Below are 21600 nucleotides of genomic sequence, written 5' to 3'. Positions count from 1 at the left end.
TGTTTTGATATACCTGAAATAATCATCACCATCAAGGGAATTAACATACCCGTTACCTCTGATAGTTATCATTTTCTTTGTGTGTGTGTGAGAGAGTGTGTGTGTGGTGAAAACACTTAAGACTACCTACTATCCCTAGGCACATCGTTGTACATTAGCTCTCCAGCATGTATTTATCCTGCATAACTGAAATTTTGTATCCTTTGGCCAACATCTCCCCATTTCCCCCACCCCCAGCCCCAGGCAACCACCACTCTACATTCTGCTTCTATGAATTCGACTCTTTGAGAATCTCCATGAAAGTGAGATCATGCATGTCTCTGTTACTGCTTTTTCCCTTAGCATAATATCCTCTAGCTTCATCCCAGTTGTTGCAAATGGCAGGACTTCCTTCTCTTTTAAGGCTGAATGATATTCCATTTTGTGTGTATACCACATTTTCTATATCCACTTATCCACTGACGGACACTTAGGTTGTTTCCATGTCTTGGCTATTGTGAAAAATAGAGTACAAATATCTCTTTGGGATCCTGATTTCAATTCTCTGATATACTCCCAGAAGTGGGATTGCTGGATCATGTGGTAGTTCTATTTTTAATCTGGGGGGGAAACTCCATACTGTTTTCAGTAGTGGCTGCACCCTCTGACATTCAAGGGGGAGCTAGAATTTAAGCACAAATCTTACTGGAGAGCTGGAGGTGTGCCCCATGGGTGTCGAAATATTCAGGAGGCAGGTGGTTATGAGAGCACTTCTCCAGAGCATGAGGCGAGATCTGCTACACTAGCCTCAGAGTCTCTAAAACCATCCCTGTCCAGCCCTAATACACTGGTTTCTCTCCCCGGGCATTTCTGCGGCAGTTGTTCATGTTAAAATCCATCCTGTGGAAGCAAATGCTTATTTCCTCCTCCAACATAGCCTGAAGATCAAGACCCATGATGAGCACTGGGAACACCTCTGCTCTGTGCTCAGCACCCACCCGAACCTACAACAGCTCGACCTGAGTGGCAGCATCTTGAGTGAAGAGGCCATGAAGACCCTCTGCATCAAGCTGAGGCAGCCAACATGTAAAATACAGAATCTGATGTAAGACTTCCCAGCCCTTGTACATGCCCCTTTGCCTGGCTGTGTCATGGCTCTCCTCTCCCACCTACTGAGGAAGACCAATCTATAAAATGTATTTGGAGGGAATAAGTGCCATGGAAGGTACAGGAACCAAGTTCCCAAAAGCACAGGATGGGGAATGACTAAAGACCTTGTGAAGGGATTACTAAGGTGGGTTCATTTACTCGGGGTCTTGAAGGATGAATAGGAGTTTGTTAGTGAGGGAAAAGTGAGGGAGGCTCATTTCAATAAATGGTAGAGCGTGAGGCAATAGCAAGATCAAAGTACATGATCTGTGAGAGCCTTTAAATCAGTCCTTAATGCTTTTAGGCTAATAAGGTAACAAATATTTAAATATCCAATATATTGGGTTGGCCCAAAAAGTTCATTCGGGTTTTTCCATAACATCTTACAGAAAAACCCAAATGAACTTTTTTGGGCCAACCCAATAAGTTCCTGGGTCTGTTGGAGACGCCAGGGTACTTACCAGATACCTAGGACAGGAAATGAAGGGCTTGTTCTACTTCAACAAAGGTTCTATTTCTACTTTTCCCTCCAGGACCAAGTGAAGCACATGTGACACTCAAGACTAGACCAAGTCAAGTTCTCGGCTGCAAACATTTTCCTCTCCTGTGGCCACTTCTATCTCTTCCCAAATTAGTTTCCTTAAACTGGGCGTAGCCAAGGAGCTTGGTGATCCCAGAATAAGGAATGATGCCTTGTTCACCTTAAGTCCTACACCAAACTTGATTGCTCTGTCAGCTGTTATCTTAACTGTTTTTCCCTTGGGAATCCCTCCCCACTAGCTGCCCCTATGTTAAGCTCTTGTTACACCCTGTCACTTGCTTTAATCCATGTCATCCATATCTACACTACCAAGTGTAAAACAGATAGCTAGTGGGAAGCAGCCACATAGCACAGGGAGGTCAGCTCCGTGCTTTGTGACCACCTAGAGGGGTGGGATAGGGAGGGTGGGAGGGAGATGCAAGAGGGAGGAGATATGGGGATATATGTATATGTATGGCTGATTCACTTTGTTATACAGCAAAAACTAACACACCATTGTAGAGCAATTATACTCCAATAAAGATGTTAAAAGAAAAAATAGTAACTCTAAAAAAAAAAAAAAATCCATGTCATCACTATTTGTCATTCAGCCCTAATACATGATAATGGTAAAGAGATTCAGGAAGTACAAAGGATTTTCAGTAAGTCCCTTGATGCCTCTTCAGCTTCCTGTTTGCTTAATTACTTTCACATATTCTCATAAATTTTCCATGCAATTATAAATATTTAGTGGCATTTAATCCAAATGATATCACATTGCACAGTCTGACATTTGATTTTTTTCTTCAACTTGAACTTGGCTAGATATCTGTAGCTCTATTCTTAATGAACTATAACATATTTCATTCTTTTTTTATAAATTTTTTGGAGTATAGTTGATTTACAATGTTGTGTTAGTTTCTGCTGCATAGAAAATTGAATTAGCTATACATATACATACATCCATTCTTTTTTAGATTCTATTCCCATATAGGTCATTACAGAGTACTGAGTAGAGTTCTCTGTGCTATACAGTAGGTCCTTATTAGTTATCTATTTTATATATAGTAGTGTGTATATGTCAGTCCGAATCTCCCAATTTAGCCCTCCCCCACCCTTTCCCCCTTGGTAATCATAAGTTTGTTTTCTACATCTGTGATTCTATTTCTGTTTTGTAGATAGGTTCATTTGTACCATTTTTTTTTTAGATTCCGCATAGTGATATCATATATTTGTCTTTCTCTGACTTACTTCACTTAGTATGATAATCTCTAGGTCCATCCATATTGCTGAAAATGGCATTAGTTTGTTCTTTATATGGCTGAGTAGTATTCCATTGTATATATGTACCATGTCTTCTTTATCCATTCATCTGTTGATGGACACTTAGGTTGCTTCCATGTCCTGGCTATTGTAAGTAGTGCTGCAGTGAACATCGGGGTACATGTATCTTTTTGAATTATGGCTTTCTCTGGATATATGCCCAGGAGTGGGATTGCTGGATCCTATAGTAGCTCTATTTTTAGCTTTCTTATGCATAACTCTTTTGCCTCTTTTGAATGTCTTCCCTGATAGGTTAAGCTCCATAGGGCACAGAATATTAGCATTTGTTTAATACACTCTTCCCAGTGCCTGATGCATCATAGGTACTCAAGTATTTGCTACTTTAAAATAAAATACTTTTGACCTTTGAACAATGCAGGAATTGTTTTGACCCTTGAATAATGCCAAGCCCTGGCCCCATGCAGTCAAAAATCCAAACATAGGGCTTCCCTGGTGGCGCAGTGGTTGAGAGTCTACCTGCCGATGCAGGGGACACGGGTTCGTGCCCTGGTCCAGGAGGATACCACATGCTGCGGAGTGGCTGGGCCCGTGAGCCATGGTCGCTGAGCCTGCGCGTCCAGAGCCTGTGCTCCGCAACGGGAGAGGCCACACAGTGAGAGGCCTGCGTACCGCAAAAAAAAAAAAAAAAATCCAAACATAACTTTTGACTCCCCCAAAACTTAACCACTAATAGTCTACTGTTGACCAGAAGCCTTACCAATAACATAGTCAATTAATACATATTTATATATGTATTATATACTGTAGTCTTACAATAAAGTAAGCTAGAGAAAAGATGTTATTAAGAAAATCATAAGGAAGAGAAAGTACATTTTTACAGTGCTGTATTGATACCATAAATTGACGTTGTCTATTTATAAGGGGAATCATTTGTCAGCATCTCCATCAATATTATATGATACAAAATACTTTAGATGTTATATGTATAACATACATATGTGTATATACATACGTGTAACAGTGGACATCAAAAATGAAAATATAATGTGAAAGAAATTCATATTTATTTACAGGTGTAATGATTCATGCATAGATAATGAAGAAGCAGCAATAAGATTGCTTTATGGTTGCCTAGCCTGTACACTAATGAATGAATCATTATAATTTTTTTTTTTTTTTTTTTTTTTGCGGTACGCAGGCCTCTCACTGTTGTGGCCTCTCCCGTTGTAGAGCACAGGCTCCGGATGCGCAGGCTCAGCAGCCATGGCTCACGGGCCCAGCCGCTCCGCGGCATGTGGGATCCTCCCAGGCCGGGGCACGACCCCGTGTTCCCCGCATCGGCAGGCGGACTCTCAACCACTGCGCCACCAGGGAAGCCCCATTATAAAATTTTTATGGCATCCATATTACAGTCATACTCATAATACAGTATTGGAAACATTGTTACATTTTTTAAAAAAATCGTCACTTACCTGTGACGATCAGCTGATACAGTGTCTACAATTATGAGAGAGAAAGGCAGACTGTACAGTAATGCAGTTCTTTGAAAGCAAAATTATAAGACAGTGAGAAAACAAACACATTAATTTTATACTGAATATCACTCCCCTTATTCCTGTGTAATGATAGGCTATCCACTTCAATACAAGTTTTGCACACAATGTTCTACATATATATTTTTATATATTTATTTTAAAAATCCATGTATAAGTGGACTCGTGCAGTTTAAGTCCATGTTATTTGAGGGGTAATTGTAAATGCAAATAATGAGAGATCAGAGTTGAAATGGAAGAAAGAGCAAGAAGGAAACATTAGGATACAACCAAATGTCACCCAAATGTCTAACTAGTGTTTTCTTTCCTCTTCTGTAGATTTACAGGTGCCCAGATTACCCCTGGTCTCTGTCACCTCTGGCTAACGCTTATCAACAGAAATATTAAATACCTGGACTTGGAAAGCACTCACCTGAAGGATAGAGATGTTATGATGGCATGTGAAGCAGTAAAGCACCCAAACTGTTTGCTGGAGTCTCTGAGGTAAGTCCTGGGTATGGTTTTTGCTTTGCGGATTTCAGGGCTTTATTGTTTTTACTTTTTATTTTGAAATAATCATTCACAGAAAGCTGCTAAAATATTATAGAGAATCAGGAGTCTGGATAAAGTTGGTGGCGATGGCTGCACAACAGTGTATATATAATTAATGCCACTGAATTGTACACTGAAAAGTTAAGATGGTAAATTTTGTGTTATGTATATTTCACCACATGAAAAAAGTAACTTTCATTTTTTTTTTCTGGCAGAAACCAATTTTATTTAGGCTGTTAAAACATTTTTTTATTGTGGTACATTGACTTGTATATATGAAACTTATATAACATTATATTTCTTTTTAATGAATGAATGAATGAATTTTTGGCTGTGTTGGGTCCTCTTTGCTGCGCATAGGCTTTCTCTAGTTGCGGTGAGCGGGGGCTACTCTTTGCTGCGGTGCATAGGCTTCTTGAGGTGGCTTCTCTTGTTGTGGAGCACGGGCTCTAGGTGTGCGAGCTTCAGTAGGTGTGGCACACGGGCTCAGTAGTTGTGGCACATGGGCTCAGTAGTTGTGGCTCTCGGGCTGTAGAGCGCAGGCTCAGTAGTTGTGGTGCACGGGCTTAGTTGCTCTGCGGCATGTGAGATCTTCGTGGACCAGGGCTCGAACCTGTGTCCCCTGCATTGGCAGGCGGATTCCTAACCACTGCGCCACCAGGGAAGCCCAGGTCCTACTGTTAACACACAGCTTCCAAGACCCTGCTGGGCACAGGCAGTCTGCTTATAGAAGCAGAGGGAGCTTGGGGAAACCTGGAGGTCTTATGGACCTGACCCAGAAGTGGTTCAAATCACTTCCCCTCATATTTCTCTTAGCAGGAACTCAGTTGTGTGATCATACTCACTGCAAGGCAGGCTGCGAAATGTAGTCCAACTCTGCATCCAGGTAAAAGCAAGAACAGGTTTGCACGATTAGAGCAATGCCTGGCTGCGGTATTTACTCTTTTAATCCTCACAAGCACCACTGTGATTGGTAGCGGTTATCTCCATGTTTCAGATGGTAAAGCTACTTGCAAAACGGCAGATTACGTGACGCATCAGGCCTAGAGGATATACTATTTAAGGGTATCAACTTGCCAATAGATAAATAGGTCCTGGAGATCTAACGCACAGCATAATGATTATAGACACCCCAGTATTGTATTATAAACATCAAAATTGCTAGGAGACTAGATCTTAATTATTCCCACCAAAAACAAATAAAAAAAGAAATGATAATGCGTGATGTGATACAGGTTGTAGCTACTGCTACACTGGCAATCATATTGCAATATATAAATGTATCAAATCAATGTATACATATTGCAATGTATAAATATATCAAGTTACACCTGATACTTACACAATGTTATATGTCAGATAAATATATGAGATGTCAGCTTTTGATAATTGCTATGAATAAAATAATACTGAAGCAAGAGGATGGGGTTGGGTAGGGCAGGGCAGGCATAGTTAAGGAAGGTAGTGAGACCCACTTACTCAGAAGAAATGGCACTCTGGAGAGTGAATGGAAAATGGAACCACAAAAAGACCTGGGGCTGGGATGAGAAGGGGTGTTGCAAACAGAAACAGCAAATGCTCAGACCCTCAGGCCAGAGCAAACAGCATCCAGGAACCAGCCAAATGGACAGAGTGGCTGCCGTGCGGGGAAGGAGGGGAAATGGCTTGCTTCTGGGAAGTGGTGAGGATGTGTCTCCCGTTGCCTGTCTCTGCAGGTTGGATCGCTGTGAATTAACCCACACCTGTTGTCAGGTGATCGCCCAAATGCTTGTTACGTCCATCAGCCTGAAATCCCTGAGCCTGGCAGGAAATAAGGTGACGGACCAGAGCATAAAGTCTCTCTGTGATGCCTTGAAGGTCACACAGTGCACCCTGCAGAAGCTTATGTGAGTTGAACTCTGTTCACCAGAGTTATCTTCTCTTGAGATCATCCAGGTCATGGGCGAAAAGGGAGGGGAACTGGCTGATGTGTAAGCCGAGGGTTAGAATGGGAGATGGGACCTCATGGGAGAGCCCAATGTGGAGGTTGGAGAAAGACCCAAAAACTAACATGTATGTCTTTGCTACTGACTCCAAACGGATATAAAAGACCAGAGCAGAAGCTGAACTTGAAGAAACAGAGTAGAATGGAGGTTGCCAGAGGCTGGGAGTTGGGGAAATGGGGAGATATGTGTCAAAGGGTATAAACTTCCAGTTATAAGAGGAATAAGTTCTGGGGATCTAACATACAGCATTCAGATTATAGTTAACAACACTGTACTATATACTTGAAACTTTCTCCAATGCCAAAATCCCAAAGAGACGTAGGACTGTGGTTCAGCTGCCGTCTATGGCACCGTCTATGGCACCATCTATAGACGTCTATAGACGTCTATGGCATCCTCAAGCACCAGTCTCTGTGCTAAGTGTTCTCTCCCATTAACATCATTTTCACAAGAAACCTACCAGCTGGGATTTTTTTCCTCCCACTTGCTGATAAGGAAAACAGAATCCAGAAGAAGGGAAGTCTCTTGTCTCAGGGCACACAGGGAATAAAAGGCACAACTAAACTCTGAGCTCCCGTTTGATACCTAGGGAACTGCTCTGTTACCTGGGAATTTCCTCCTTGACATCCCACAATTCGGACAAGGATGTTTTTCCCCACCATTCCCAAAGCGTGCCATGGCAGGAGCATCCTCCTTCAGTGGGAGTTTGGTTCTGAATCAGAGCAAAAGTTGAAAACCAAGTGGCACTAATTACCCTTTCAAGCCCAGAAGGGGGAAAAAAAAATCACAGTGGAAGCCAACATACCTTCTGGCCATCAACCTGTGGAGGGGTGGGGGAGAAAAACTTTATTCTACACTCTTATGATCAGTATCTGGGGCCTGCAAATTAAACAGACGATGGACAGATTTGTGGGAGAAAAGGCATACAAATTTTATTGATGTTAATTTTTTTTAACGCGCATGGGGCCTTCACGGAAAGAAAGTGAAAAACCCGAAGAAGCAGTTAGACTCAGGAGCTTATATACCATTTTAACAAAAGGTAATGAACTGTGGAGAAGTGACTAGACAAAGGAAAGGGGTTTGGGGCTTCTATGGGCTGATAAATTATGGGAAGGTGACTAGGAAGTAAATGAGGGAAACTAATAGAAAATAAGCATTATAGGAAGACTTGCCTCAGTGCCACCTCTATCTCTGTGATAAAGGTTGTTCTTTCCCTGGTACAGGAAGTGGGGGAAATGTGTGCCCTGCTTTCAGGCAGATAGGTGGAGGGCAGAGAGCTCCTCCTGTGTCTGGTTTTTCTTAATTGCCTCCAGCTCAAAATACTGTTTAAGTCAAAGTAGCATATTTTTGAGGTGGCCTGTCCTGATCCCTTTCAAGTCCAACCCAGCAAGCATTTCTTCCTTCATCGAAAGGAACCACCACCAATAATACAGCGGAAGTGCTTGCTATGGGCACTGCACTGCTCTAAGCACGTCAGATGTGTCAATTCATCTAATTTTGTCACAATCCCATGAGAGAAGTACTATTAAACTCTCATTTTCAAGTACTGTTGCTTCTTAAGCTTTGCTAAAGTGGTGGACTATCTAGTTTATATCTATGGGTCATGGTGTATTAAATGTAAGTCCTTCTAAATAGGGAAGTCACCCATCTCTGCAAAACCTCACACCACAGTAAAACAGCCAGATAGAGAGCAGATTTGCTTTGCCCAGGCGCTGCCCATGGTGGTTGATGGAAGATTTAATCACCCACGATATTTAGAGTAGTATTTTTGTTTTGCTTTGTTCTGTTTTGTTTTGATTTGAAGTATAGTTGATTTGCAATGTTGTGTTAGTTTTGGGTGTACAACAAAGTGATTCAGATAAAAAATGTACAGGTGTATATATATATATATATATATATGTAGGTATATATATGTATGTATATACATATATATATATTCTTTTTCAGATTCTTTTCCCTTGTAGATTATTACAAGACATTGAGTAGAGTTCCCTGTGCTGTACCGTAGGTCCTTCTTTGTTATCTATTTTATATATAGTAGTCCGTATCTGTTAATCCCAAGCTCCTAATTTATCCCTCCCCGCCACCTTTCCCCTTTGGTAACCATAAGTTTGTTTTCTATGTCTGTGAGTCATATTTCTGTTTTGTAAATTCATTTGTATCTTTTCTTTTAAGATTCCACATATGAGCAATATCATATGATATTTGTCTCTCTCTGTCTTAACTTCACTCAGTATGACCATCTCTAGGTCCATCCTTGTTGCTGCAAATGGCATTATTTCATTCTTTCAGAGTGCAATTTGGGGACTGAATCACTGGAGTTGAGTTTGCAAGTTAAACACAGACATGATGTGACATCACCAGATATCTGCCAGGACGTGTCAGCTATGGGGGTGACCTTTCTCTCCCTTCCTTGCAAGGGAGGGAGAGATGGAAATCTAAGAATAGATATCATTGCCTTTCTGGGACTCTCTCCTTGCAGACTGGGGAACTGCGGCCTCACAGCCACTGACTGCCAGGATCTGGCCTCGGCTCTCACCAAGAACCAGAGCTTGACACACCTGTACCTGTCAGGAAACAGCCTGGGGAGTGAAGGCATGAATCTGCTGTGTCGAGCCGTGAAACTTCCCAACTGTGGTCTACAGAGGCTGATGTGAGTCCAACTCGCTGCCCTGCGAGGATTCGTAGCTTTATTACAAAGAGCAGAAAGCAGTGGGGAACGTGGAAATTGTCAGGACGAAGGGACCTGATAAGTGCCACATCCTGCCCCTCCTGATAGCTTCTATATTTCATCCTTCAGTGGAAAATTCCACCTCCGCCTCTGTGTTTTCTTACAGTGGGAAGTCCTCATTTATCGAAATACAGCCGATTCTCATTACTTGTGGCAGTTGTGTTCTGTAAAGTTGCTGTGAATACTGAATTAGCAAATGCTGAATTAGCGAATACTGAACCATTGCTCCTACGGGAATACAGGGTTAGGTCCCCAGGAGCCTCTGGTCACATTTTTAAAAATTTATTTTATTCAAGTATAGTTGATTTATATTGTTGTGTTAATATCTGCTGTATAGCAAAGTGATTCAGTTATACATATATATATTCTTTTTCATTATGGTTTATCACAGGATATTGAATATAGTTCCCTGTGCTATACAGTAGGACCTTGTTGTTTATCCATCCTATAGATAATAGCTTACATCTGCTAATCCCAAACTCCCAATCCATCCCTCCCCCAGCCTCCCTCCCCCTTGGCAAGCACAAGTCTGTTCTCTATGTCTGTGTGTCTGTCTCTGTTTCATAGATAAGTTCACTTGTGTCACATTTTCTTCAACTAATCAATACATAACCTTGTTTTGTGTGTTTCTTTTTAAAGACACTTTATTTAATGCATATTATTGATTCATTAACATTGGACTCACAGCCAACAGCACTAGATCTCATCCCTGAAGAAAGCTTATGTGATACATTTGTTTTCTCCATAAAACACATCCCAGCCTTCTTACCCTCAGGACACTAGACAGCACCTTAGCACTATCCTTGGGGGCCATTTTAAACAATGAAGTCACCACCAACAACAAAAAACCCCACAAAAATGCAAAAAATCGTGGCATTAACTGGACTGTGAAAAGGATGCCTGTTTATGGTGTGACAGCTGAAAAATTCCAACCTCAGCTAGGAGCATGTGCAACCGACAACTCAAAGTTTTCTCTGCTCTGCACATTATTGATTTGCAAATATCGGTTTTGGGGGACACCAGTGTTAGCAAGGAGGCGGATTCAGGAATGCAGAGTCCACGAATAATGAGGCTTGACCATTTATTAAGCACCTACGTTGGGCAAACACTCTTGGTTGCTAGGGACAGAGATGAGAGGCAGATGTGGTCCCTATGTTTACATAGGTTAGATTCTGGCAGGGGAGTGTTGGATTAGAGCTGAGATTTTTCAGTACTTCCCTGGCGGTCCAGTGGTTAAGACTCTGTACTTCCAATGCAGGGTGCACTGGTTTGATCCCCAGTCAAGGAACTAAGATCCCACGTGACGTGTGGCCAAAAAAAAAAGAAAGATGAGATTTTTAGACGAGGGTACTGGTGATGTAGGATCATTAGCCACAAAGTGTGTGTGACACACACACACATCTGGGGGTGCTGTGTACTCTAGCTATTTTACAGTAGGTGTAGGTGTCCCTGTCACTGTTTTAAATACTGCCCCCTCGTGTTGCCAGACTCTTCTATTAGAAATCTTTGGTTTGACGGTAAGAATGTGAGACTGTTAGCCCTGCTCAGTGCCGACAACCAGCTCTGCCATTTCACCTCTTTGACCCATTAGTCCACCAACAACGTCACATGAGGGGAAAATATTCGTGCATTAATGGTATACCTGTAGCCAGAAATTCTGTTGGAGAATATAACTTTGATTCATATATCTACCTTATGACGAGTTCTAAGGTTCCCCAGTGAATAAGTATGCGGAGATAGCAGTGTAGAGAGACTAGTGAGCACCACCCGCTTGCCAAGATGTCCGTGTCCTAATCCCCGGAACTTATGAATATGATACCTTACATAGTAAAAAGGACTTTGCAGTGTGATTAAGTTAAGAATCCTGAGGGACTTCCCTGGCGGTCCAGTGGTCAGGACTCCGTGCTTCCACTGCAGGGGGCACAGGTTCGATCCCCGGTCAGGGAACTAAGATCCCTCAAGGCGTGCGGTGCAGCCAAAGTAAAAATAAAATAGAATAGAATAAAAGAGCAAAAGAAAAAATTTTTAAAAAGAATCTTGAGATGGGAAGATTCTCCTAGATTATCTGGGTGGTCCCCATGTAATCACACATGTCCTTCAGAGGAAAGAAGGAGGTAGGAGACTCACAGGTGGAGGGGTGATAACAGAGTGATACAGTTGCTGGCTGGAGGCCAAGATCTAAGGCATGGGGGCAGCTTCTAAAAGCCGGAAAAGGCAAGGGAACAGATTCACTCCAGAAGGAACACAGCCCTGCTTGACACCTTGATTTCCGGACCAGTGAGACCCTGACCTCCAAAACCGTGAGATAACATAGGTGTGTTTTTGAAACACTAAGTTTGTGGCCATTTGTTACAGCAGCCATAGGAAGCGAATGCATTGAGTATGGAGGAAAATTTTAAAAAGATGGATCTTGAGTAGCATCCAGCACGTGCACTGTGCCAGGTGTTCCACGGTCATCCCATCCCTGACACCCACAGGAGGAGAAAACTGAGGCCGAGGGAAGTTGCTCACGTGAGGTCACACTGAGGAACATGTATGACCGTCCTCTTTCCCTGTGTGTGCCCTGCAGACTAAACGCGTGCAACCTGGATGTGGCTGGCTGTGGCTTTCTTGCATTTGCACTCATGGGCAACAGACATCTGACGCATCTGAGCCTCAGCATGAACCCCTTGGAAGATGACGGGATGAACCTTCTGTGTGAGGTCATGATGGAGCCGTCTTGTCTCCTCCAGGACCTTGAGTAAGTTTCCCTGGTTGTTGGGGATCAACTCTACCATCTGGGGGCCTGAGGTTCTAGAATGTCAAGAGCGATGGTACCACAAATTAGTTCTAGGGTCAACTGAGGCTCATTCTTTCCAGTGGACACCCTGCGTAAGTTGATGTGTTGACACTGCAGTGAGAATGGGAAGGAAAGAGAGAGTATTCTGAACGGGAGCCCCGTGGAAGGATCTATGGGATTCTAGGACATGCTTGATCTCTAAAACCTCTTTACTTTTCAGAACATCTTGCACCAGGTTAATCTTCAGCTATTCATTCTGTTTGTGGGGTGGAGGAGGAGGGGGGTAGCTGTCTATCTCTCAATCCCTTTTCTCTCTGGGGCTCAAATTTCTTCACCCCTATTGGAACATTTTTATATACTAGGAGTATTCCATCACTAAACCAACTAGAAAAAATTGAAGGACCTCAATGAACAGAAATAAATCTCTAAGCTTGAAACCAAGCAATAATCACTCAATATTTCAGTTAATGTCTCCCAGATGCATAGGCAGCATTGACTGTGTCACAAAGAAAGGATCCTAGCAGTTTCCACTCAGGTATTCTTACCATGTGGTGTGCCTTTCAATATTCCTGCAGTTCCCCCACCAGTCATACACCAGGGGGAACTAAAACTCCCAAGGAACATAAACCTTGCTTGGGTCTCACATTCTGTCCTTGAGGATAAGCAAATCATAATAGTAAATGAAGCACGATATGGTATTCCATTTAATGGTGCATAATAACTTTTAAAACCCCCCAAAGCTGGGACTTCCCTGGCGATCCAGTGGTTACGACTTTGTGCTTCCACTGCAGGGGGTATGGGTTCAATCCCTGGTCAGGGAACTAGGATCCCACATGCCAAGTGGTGTGGCCAAAAAATAAAAAAATAAAATTTTAATAAATAAAATCCCCAAAAGCTGGACACTGGGCTTATGTCCAGTGTTTTAGTCATGTGTACCTTATCAAACTCTGTGTGCTTGATAGCCTTTTCTTATGATCGATTACAAAGGTAGAGTTAGTGGACCAAAAAGTGGGACCACTTTGAGAGCCCTCCCTCCCCAAAAATAAACAAATGAAAGGAATTGGATAGAGATCATAGTACACAAACCTCTGAGTAGCCCCCAAGTATTAATTCTTCTATTTCTTTTCATGGAATTGGCATTTTGAGCCCTAATGCTGCATGGTATAGAAAATTCAGCTTAGTCCATTGGAGATGCCATTTCTTTGGGGTTGCACTTAAGTGCTGGGAGATTTTCTGGTCTTCACCATCACCATCGGTCCATACTGGCTTCTAAGACTTGATCATTCCCACCTGGTCTTCACAAGTGAGTCCTTCCTTGTTCTTTTTTCTTTTTCTTTTTCTAAATTTATTTTTGGCTGCATTGGGTCTTCGTTGCTGCGTGCGGGCTTCCTCTAGTTGTTGCGAGTGGGGGCTACTCTGCTTTGTGCAGGCTTCTCATTGCGGTGGCTTCTCTTGTTGCGGAGCACGGGCTCTAGGTACATGGGCTTCAGTAGTTGTGGTGCGCGGGCTTCAGCAGTTGTGGTGTGCAGGCTTCAGTAGTTGTGGCTCATGGGCTTAGTTGCTCCACGGCATGTGGGATCCTCCCAGACCAGGGATCAAACCCGTGTCCCCTGCATTGGCAGGTGGATTCTTAACCACTGTGCCACCAGGGAAGCCCTCCTTCCTCGTTCTTGATGTGAATGCCTCATGGACATGGACCCAGTGGGATCATTCTGTGCTGAGCACACTAAGTTGATGATGTGAGACTCCGGAGCTGTTTCTGTCATGTCTCTTCAGATGACTCATATAGTCACTACTGAAGGGGCCATTTCCACCCTCTCTCACTCCTCCTGGGAACAGACACACAAGACCCCTTCTCCTTTTGGATCCCAAACCCTACTTAGTGTTTCAGTGACTTCTATCATCTTTTCTGTCCCTCTCAGGGCTCTGTCCCTTTGTCAGAGGCTCTACCAATTTCTACTCGTGTTTTTTTCCGTCTCTCTCCCTGCCTTCCACCAGGGAGAATGTTTATCTCATCTTCAGATGAAAAGAATGCTCTGATAGCTCATTTCTTTGTCTGAAGATGCCTCCAGTCTCTTCAAAACCTTTCCCCACCCTCTGCTATTATATGTCTCTTGAGATGATAAACTGTCCTAAGCTGTTCACAGGGATGGACAGAAAGATCGCCAGTTAGGAAGGAACAAGGGGAATCTCTACTAATGTTTCTGAACCTTATCCCACTGTGGTGCTCTCCTCAAAAGGTACAGATATTGTCCCTCTCTCTAAATCTCGCTCAATAATCTCCATCTCTCTCCCTCTTCATCTCAACCTCTTTCTCTCTCCCTCTCTCTCTCCATCTCTCTATATCTATTCATCTCTCTTTCTGTCTTCATCTCTCTCTCTCCATCTCTCTCTCTCTTCATATCTCTCTCTCTCTCTCTCTCTCTCTCTCTCTCTCTCTCTCTCACGCTCTCTCTCTCACGCTCTCTCTCCCCCACCCACCCCCACTTCCCTCCTCTTGCAGATTGGTAAAGTGCCGTCTCACTGCCGCTTGCTGCAAGAATCTGTCCTATGTCATCACAAGAAGTCAACACCTGAAGAGCCTGGATCTAGCCGCCAATGCCCTGGGTGACCACGGGATTGCAGCGCTGTGTGAGGGATTGAAACAGAAGAATTCTCTGAGGAGACTTGGGTACGTTCCTGGGATCACCTCTTTGAGGGCTGGGCACAGAGTGAAGGGGACCCAAACGTTAAGTCGCTTGAACAAAGACCGTGTTCTGATTTTCACAATTCCATCAAATTAGACAGCATACAACCATGGCAGAGTAACAGACTGAGGCACAGATTCCAACTGGGCTCCTTTATATGGATGAATTAAATAGCCAACGCTTGAGAACAGGGTCTGGAGGTAGTGAGAACTAAATAGATGCATGTTTACTGGAAAACCCGTGTGTGCTGAGCACAGTGCCACATGGTGGAGGTATGGACATGTATAGATCATGGAGTGGCTGCATTTATGGTCTAGTGAGAAAGGTGGACCAAAGAGCAAATGATGACATGGCTGGTTCTCAAACCCTAGTAAGCATCAGAATCACCCCAGAGGCTTGTTTAAAACAGTGTGCCAGTACATACAATGGAATATTACTCAGCCATAAAAAAAGAATGAAATAGTGCCATTTGCTGCAACATGGATGGACCTAGAGATGGTCATACTAAGTGAAGGAATTCAGACAGAGACAGACAAATACCATATGATATGGCTTATATGTGGAATCTAAAAAAAAGGATACAAATGAACTTATGAAAAAGAAACAGACTCACATAGAAAACAAACATCGTTACTAAAGGGGAAACATGGCGGGCAGGGATAAATTACGAGTTTGGGATTAACATATACACACTAATATATATATATATATATATAATAACCAACAAGGACCTACTGTACAGCACAGGGAATGCTACTCAATATTCTGTAATAACCTATATGGGAAAAGAATCTGAAAAAGAATGGATATATATATGTAATATATATATATACACAATTGAATCTCTGCTGTACACCTGAAACTAACACAACATTGTGTCAATAAATCAACAATACAATGTAAAATAAAAAATTTTTAAAAAAAGGACTGAAGCACTGACACATGCTACAATGTGGATGAACCTTGAAGACATTAGGCTAAAGTGAAATAAGCCAAATACAAAAGGTCACATGCTGTATGATTCCATTTCTATGAAATATCCAGAATGGGCAAATCCATAAAGACAGAAAGTAGATTACAGGCAGACCTCATTTTATTGTTCTTCCCAGATACTGTGTTTTTCACAAATGGAAGGTTTGTGGCAACCCTGCATCAAGCAAGTCTATCAGTGCCATTTTTCCAACATTTTCTCACTTTGTGTCTCTGTCACATTTTGGTGATTCTCCCAATGTTTCAGACTTTTTCATTTTTATTATATTTGTGATGGTGATCTGTGAGCAATGAGCTTTTTATACTTTCTAATTTTTTTAACTGAAATATTGTTCACTTACAATGTTGTGTTAGTTTCAGGTATACAGCAAAGTGATTCAGTTATACATTATATATATAATTATTTTTCAGATTCTTTTCCCGTATAGGTTATTACAGGATATTGAGCATATTCCCTGCGCTATACAGTAGGTCCTTGTTGGTTACCTATTTTACATACAGTAGCTTGTATCTGTTAATTCCAGATTGGTGAACTTTGATGACTTGATGAAGGCTCAGAAGATTAACATTTTTTAGCAATAAAGTATTTTTTAATTAAAGTACACTGTTTTGGGACTTCCCTGGTGGTTCAGTGGTTAAGAATCTGCCTGCCAACGCAGGAGACATGGGTTCAATCCCTGGTCTGGGAAGATCCCACATGCCGTGGAGCACCTAAGCCTGCATGCCACAACTACCGAAGCCCGCGCACCTAGAGCCCATGCTCTGCAACAAGAGAAGCCACCACAATGAGAAGCTCGCGCACGGCAACAAAGAGCAGCCCCCGCTCACTGCAACTAGAGGAAGCCCACACATAGCAACAAAGACACATTGCAGCCAAAAATAAATAAATAAATATTTTTTTAAAACTACATTGTTTCTACAAACAATAAATGCTGGAGAGGGTGTGGAGTAAAATGAACCCTCTTGCACTGCTGATGGGAATGTAAATTGATACAGCCAGTATGGAGAACAGTATGGAGGTTCCTTAAAATCTAAAAATAGAGCTACCATATGACCCAGCAATCCCACTCCTGGGCACATACCCAGAGAAAACTGTAATTCAAAGACACATGCACCCCAATGTTCATTGCAGCACTATTTACAATAGCCAGGACGTGGAAGCAACCTAAGTGTCCATCAACAGATGAATGGATAAAGAAGACGTGGCACATATATACAATGGAATATTACTCAGCCATAAAAAGAAATGAAATTGGATCATTTGTAGAGATGTGGATGGACCTAGAGACTGTCCTACAGACTGAAGTAAGTCATAAAGAGAAAACCAAATATCATATATTAACGCATATATGTGGAATCTGAAAAAATTGGGAAGGTAGATTCTTAACCAGGGGACCACCAGGGAAGTCCTGCTGCTGATTTATTTTATACCTAGCTGTTTGTACCTCTTAATCCCCTACTTCTCTATTGCCCCTCCCCGACCACTGGTTTTTTTCTCTGTGTCTATGACTCTATTTCTGTTTTCTTCATTCATTTTATTTTTTAGATTCCACATTTAAGTGAAAACATACAGTGTTTGGCTTTCTCTGTCTGACCTACTTCACTATGCATAATACACTCCAGGTTCACCCATGTTGCTGCAAGTGGCAAGATTTTGTTCTTTTTCATGGCTGAGTAGTATTCCGTTGTGGTATTTATTTTTTGCTGCATTGGGTCTTTGTTGCTGTGTGCAGGCTTTATCTAGTTGTGGCAAGTGGGGGCTACTCTTCGTTGTGGTGTGCAGGCTTCTCATTGCGGTGGCTTCTTTTGTTGCGGAGCATGGGCTCTAGGCACGCAGGCTCAGTAGTTGTGGCTCGCGGGTTTCAGTAGTTGTGGCTCACGGGCTCTAGAGCACCGGCTCAGTAGTTGTGGTGCACGGGCTTAGTTGCTCCATGGCATGTGGGATCTTCCTGGACTAGGGCTCGAACCCATGTCCCCTGTATTGGCTGGCGGATTCTCAACCACTGTGCCACCAGGGAAGCCCCCCACTGTGATTTTAAAGTTGTGGTGGAAGTCAAACATGTGTTAAAGGAGGGATCCGGATCTTGGGGTCATTCCTTGGCTGTGCTGTGCTCTCTAAAGATTGGAGACATGTGGACTGACCTCCAATGGCTGTGAGGCCCTCTCCTCTGCCCTCTCCTGCAATCAGCACCTGACCAGCCTAAACCTGATGCAGAACAATTTCGGTCCCAGAGGGATGACAAAGCTGTGTTTGGCCTTTGCACAACCCACATCTAATCTACAAACCATTGGGTAAGTCCCCGGCGATGTCTTCTGAAATACAAACCTCCTTCTGCTACAGGCACACTAATTGGTGGAGAAGCAGTTGATCTGAGAAGTTGAGACCTTGTCTCATCAACCAGATCTTTATCCAACCGCTAAGTGCCCACCGTGTTCCAGGCACCGTCTGGGGTGCTGTGGATACAGGGTGGGTACAGTGCCTGGTACCATGGGGTTTCCTCTGGGGATGGGTTTGGGGAGCGTGGAGGGATGACATACAAATAAAATGTTTATCTTCAAAAAAAAAAACCCTAAAACTGGAAGTACCATAGGATCCAGCCATCCCACTTGTGGGTATACACCCAACAAAATTGAAAGCAGGTTTTCAAAGAGATATTTGCACATCTGTGTCCATAGCAGCATTATTCACAATAGCCAAGAGGTGGAAGCAACCCAGGTATCTACTGATGGGTGAATGGATAAATGACGTGTGGTCTGTCCATACCGTAAAATATTATTCGGCCTAAAAAGGAAGGAAATTGACACATGCTACAACGTGGAAGAACCTTGAGGACATTATGCTTGGTGAAATAAGCCAGTAACAGAAAGACAAATACTACATGATACTACTTAGGTGAGGTCCCTAGACTCATCAGATCCACAGAGACAGAAAGTGGAATGGTGGGGGCCTGGGGAGCGGGAGACGGGGAGTTAGTGTTTAACGGGGACAGAGTTTCAGCTGGGGGAGATGAAAAGAGTTATAAGGATGGACAGTGCTGAAGGTTACACAACAGTGTGGATGGACTGAGTGCCACTGACCTGTACGATGAAAAATGGTTCCGATGGTAAAGGTTATGTGTACTTTCCCACCATTAAATGTTTTTAATGTTCAGGATTACTGCAGGTGGTAAACGCCAAGAAGGAAACAAAAGAGTAAGAGAGAGTGACCGGGTGTGGAATTAATTTTGACGATAGAAAAAGTATTTGCTTCTTAGCACCTCATGCTCAGGGCACCCCTGGAGGTGAAGAAGTACAGCTGTGATTGAGGGAAGTAAAGACCTGACTGGAGAAACATAAAACTTGTGGCAGCACAGAAGGCCCCTTGTGGTTGACTGTGATGTATTTATATCAGTAGCAAACTTCCCGGTTGACTAACTGGTTTCTCCTGTATGGTCCAGCGTACAGCAGGTGGATTTATCCAGGGGTCAAGTTTTGACTGATGGACGTCACCAGAAAGAACACGATGGTTGTGGTGTGAAATCTGAGGGGGAGGGTGGCTTGGAAAGCATGGCTCAGTGGATTTGGAGATCTTGATGCGGCCAAAGAGAACGGTTTCAGCGATCACTTCAGCGAGCGAGCTGAAAAGGCAGAAGGCTGTGTTGAAAAGGGGCATATTTGTGTCGGTGACTCACGAGGCAATGTAGCCTTTGATGAGATAAGCTTGTGATTTAGGGAACTTAGCAGTAAAGATGAGAAGAGGCAGACCTAGATTTTACTAATGGACCTTTCAGGAGGCTGTTTCCTTATCTGTCAAATGGGGACGATACCATGTGTCTATTTGAATACCTGTTTCTCTCTCCCAGAATATAAGCTTCACGATGGTGGGGATTTTGCCTTGTTCATCACTGTGCCTCTAAACCCTATAACAGGACCTGGCACAAAGTCAGTTCTCAGGAAGGAGTTCGTGAATGGATGAATAACCATGTCTGCCTCTTCAGATAGCTATGAGGGACAGGTGCCTGTAAAAACTCAGTGTAGTGTCTGCCTTGTAAAGAGTTCCTTTACAAGGAGGGACTGACTTTCATTCTATGGGGAACACACTGTTTCTCCTCAAGAATACAAGAGGAGGGACTTCCCTGGCGATCCAGTGGTTAAGACTCCGTGCTTCCAGTGCAGGGGATGGGGGTTTGATATCTGGCCAGGGAACTAATATCCCACATGCCGTGTGGTGTGGCCAAAAATTAAAAAAAAAAAAAAGTGCAAGAGGAGGTTTCAGACCCTTGGTGGGGTGTCCAGGAATTCTGAGGAAGGGAGAAGCGTCAGAAGCAAATTCTCAAGAGTAGTAAGTCCCCTTCTTGCTCCCCAGGCTGTGGAAATGGCAATACCCTGCTCGAATAAGAAGGCTTCTGGAGGAGCTAGAGCGACTCAAGCCGCACATTGTAATTGGTGACGGTTGGTATTCTTTTGCGGAAGATGACCGGTACTGGTGGAAAAGCTGAAGACGCAAAAACCCTCCCCACCCACACTCACTCTGATGGAGGAACTTTCTAGGGTCCAGCTGTGCCCAGGGTTCCTTTTCAAAGATGGATAATGATTTCTGATTCTCATAAAGCCCTCATAGGTAGTGATTCTTGTGTGTCCACTTTAACTTGGTCATTGCATTTGCCTGAGGTAGGCTTGTGACCTTCGTGTCATAGGACCTCAGTATCTGTGAAATGTCTGTCCTACCAGAGGGCATGGAGAGAGAATCAAATAAACACTGAGCATTTGGAAAAAGCATCCAGTGGCCTTCTTTTTTTTTTTTTTGGCTGCGTTGGGTCTTCATTGCTGCATGTGGGGTTTCTCTTGTGGCGAGCGGGGGGCTACTCTTCATTGTGGTGCGCGGGCTTCTCATTGTGGTGGCTTCTCTCGCTGCAGAGCACAGGCTCTAGGCGTGCAGGCTTCAGTAGTTGCAGCACGTGGGCTCAGTAGTTGTGGCGCATGGGCTTAGTTGCTCCACGGCATGTGGGATATTCCTGGACCACAGATCGAACCCATGTCCCCTGCGTTGACAGGCAGATTCTTAAATACTGCACCGCCAGGGAAGTCCCTCCGGTGGCCTTTTTGATCAATGTGGGTGTGATTCCAGAGCAGAGGAGGGAGGACTTAGGTCCTTAAAAGTGCCCCCAAATTTTGATAACACGGATCTGCTGGTTTTTTAAAGCACATATCTGAATTTCAAAGTAGGATGTGACTATCATTCAACATCTGAGATATAAACACAAAGCTGAATTCATTGCCTAGTGTAGTAAAGAACAACTGGTCTACCACAGTCTCTCCCTCAAACCAACCCCAAGAGGTAGGTAATAGTTTCCCTATTTTACAGATAAGGAAACAAAGGCCGATGGATGTGGACATTTGTCTGTCTGGTGTCACAAAGTCAATTAGTAATCC

The 21600-nt window shown here is 43.3% G+C and overlaps 1 protein-coding gene across 1 annotated transcript in view; it reads left to right on the top strand.

Annotated features, from left to right (window-relative positions):
* The window catches only part of NLRP5 (NLR family pyrin domain containing 5), a 29436-nt gene extending 8723 nt beyond the window's left edge, over positions 1–20713 (top strand). The window contains exons 4-11 of the mRNA XM_032613985.1: positions 917–1084; positions 4804–4968; positions 6732–6902; positions 9484–9654; positions 12302–12472; positions 15015–15182; positions 18310–18480; positions 20534–20713. Of these exons, the coding sequence (XP_032469876.1) occupies positions 917–1084; positions 4804–4968; positions 6732–6902; positions 9484–9654; positions 12302–12472; positions 15015–15182; positions 18310–18480; positions 20534–20666 (1318 nt within the window). The 3' untranslated portion in view covers positions 20667–20713. The remainder of the gene's footprint in view (positions 1–916; positions 1085–4803; positions 4969–6731; positions 6903–9483; positions 9655–12301; positions 12473–15014; positions 15183–18309; positions 18481–20533) is intronic.
* Positions 20714–21600: the final 887 nt, after the last annotated feature.

This window comes from Phocoena sinus, chromosome 19, assembly GCF_008692025.1.
Source record: "Phocoena sinus isolate mPhoSin1 chromosome 19, mPhoSin1.pri, whole genome shotgun sequence".
Taxonomy (NCBI): domain Eukaryota; kingdom Metazoa; phylum Chordata; class Mammalia; order Artiodactyla; family Phocoenidae; genus Phocoena; species Phocoena sinus.
This window is presented reverse-complemented; position numbering and strand designations above follow the sequence as displayed.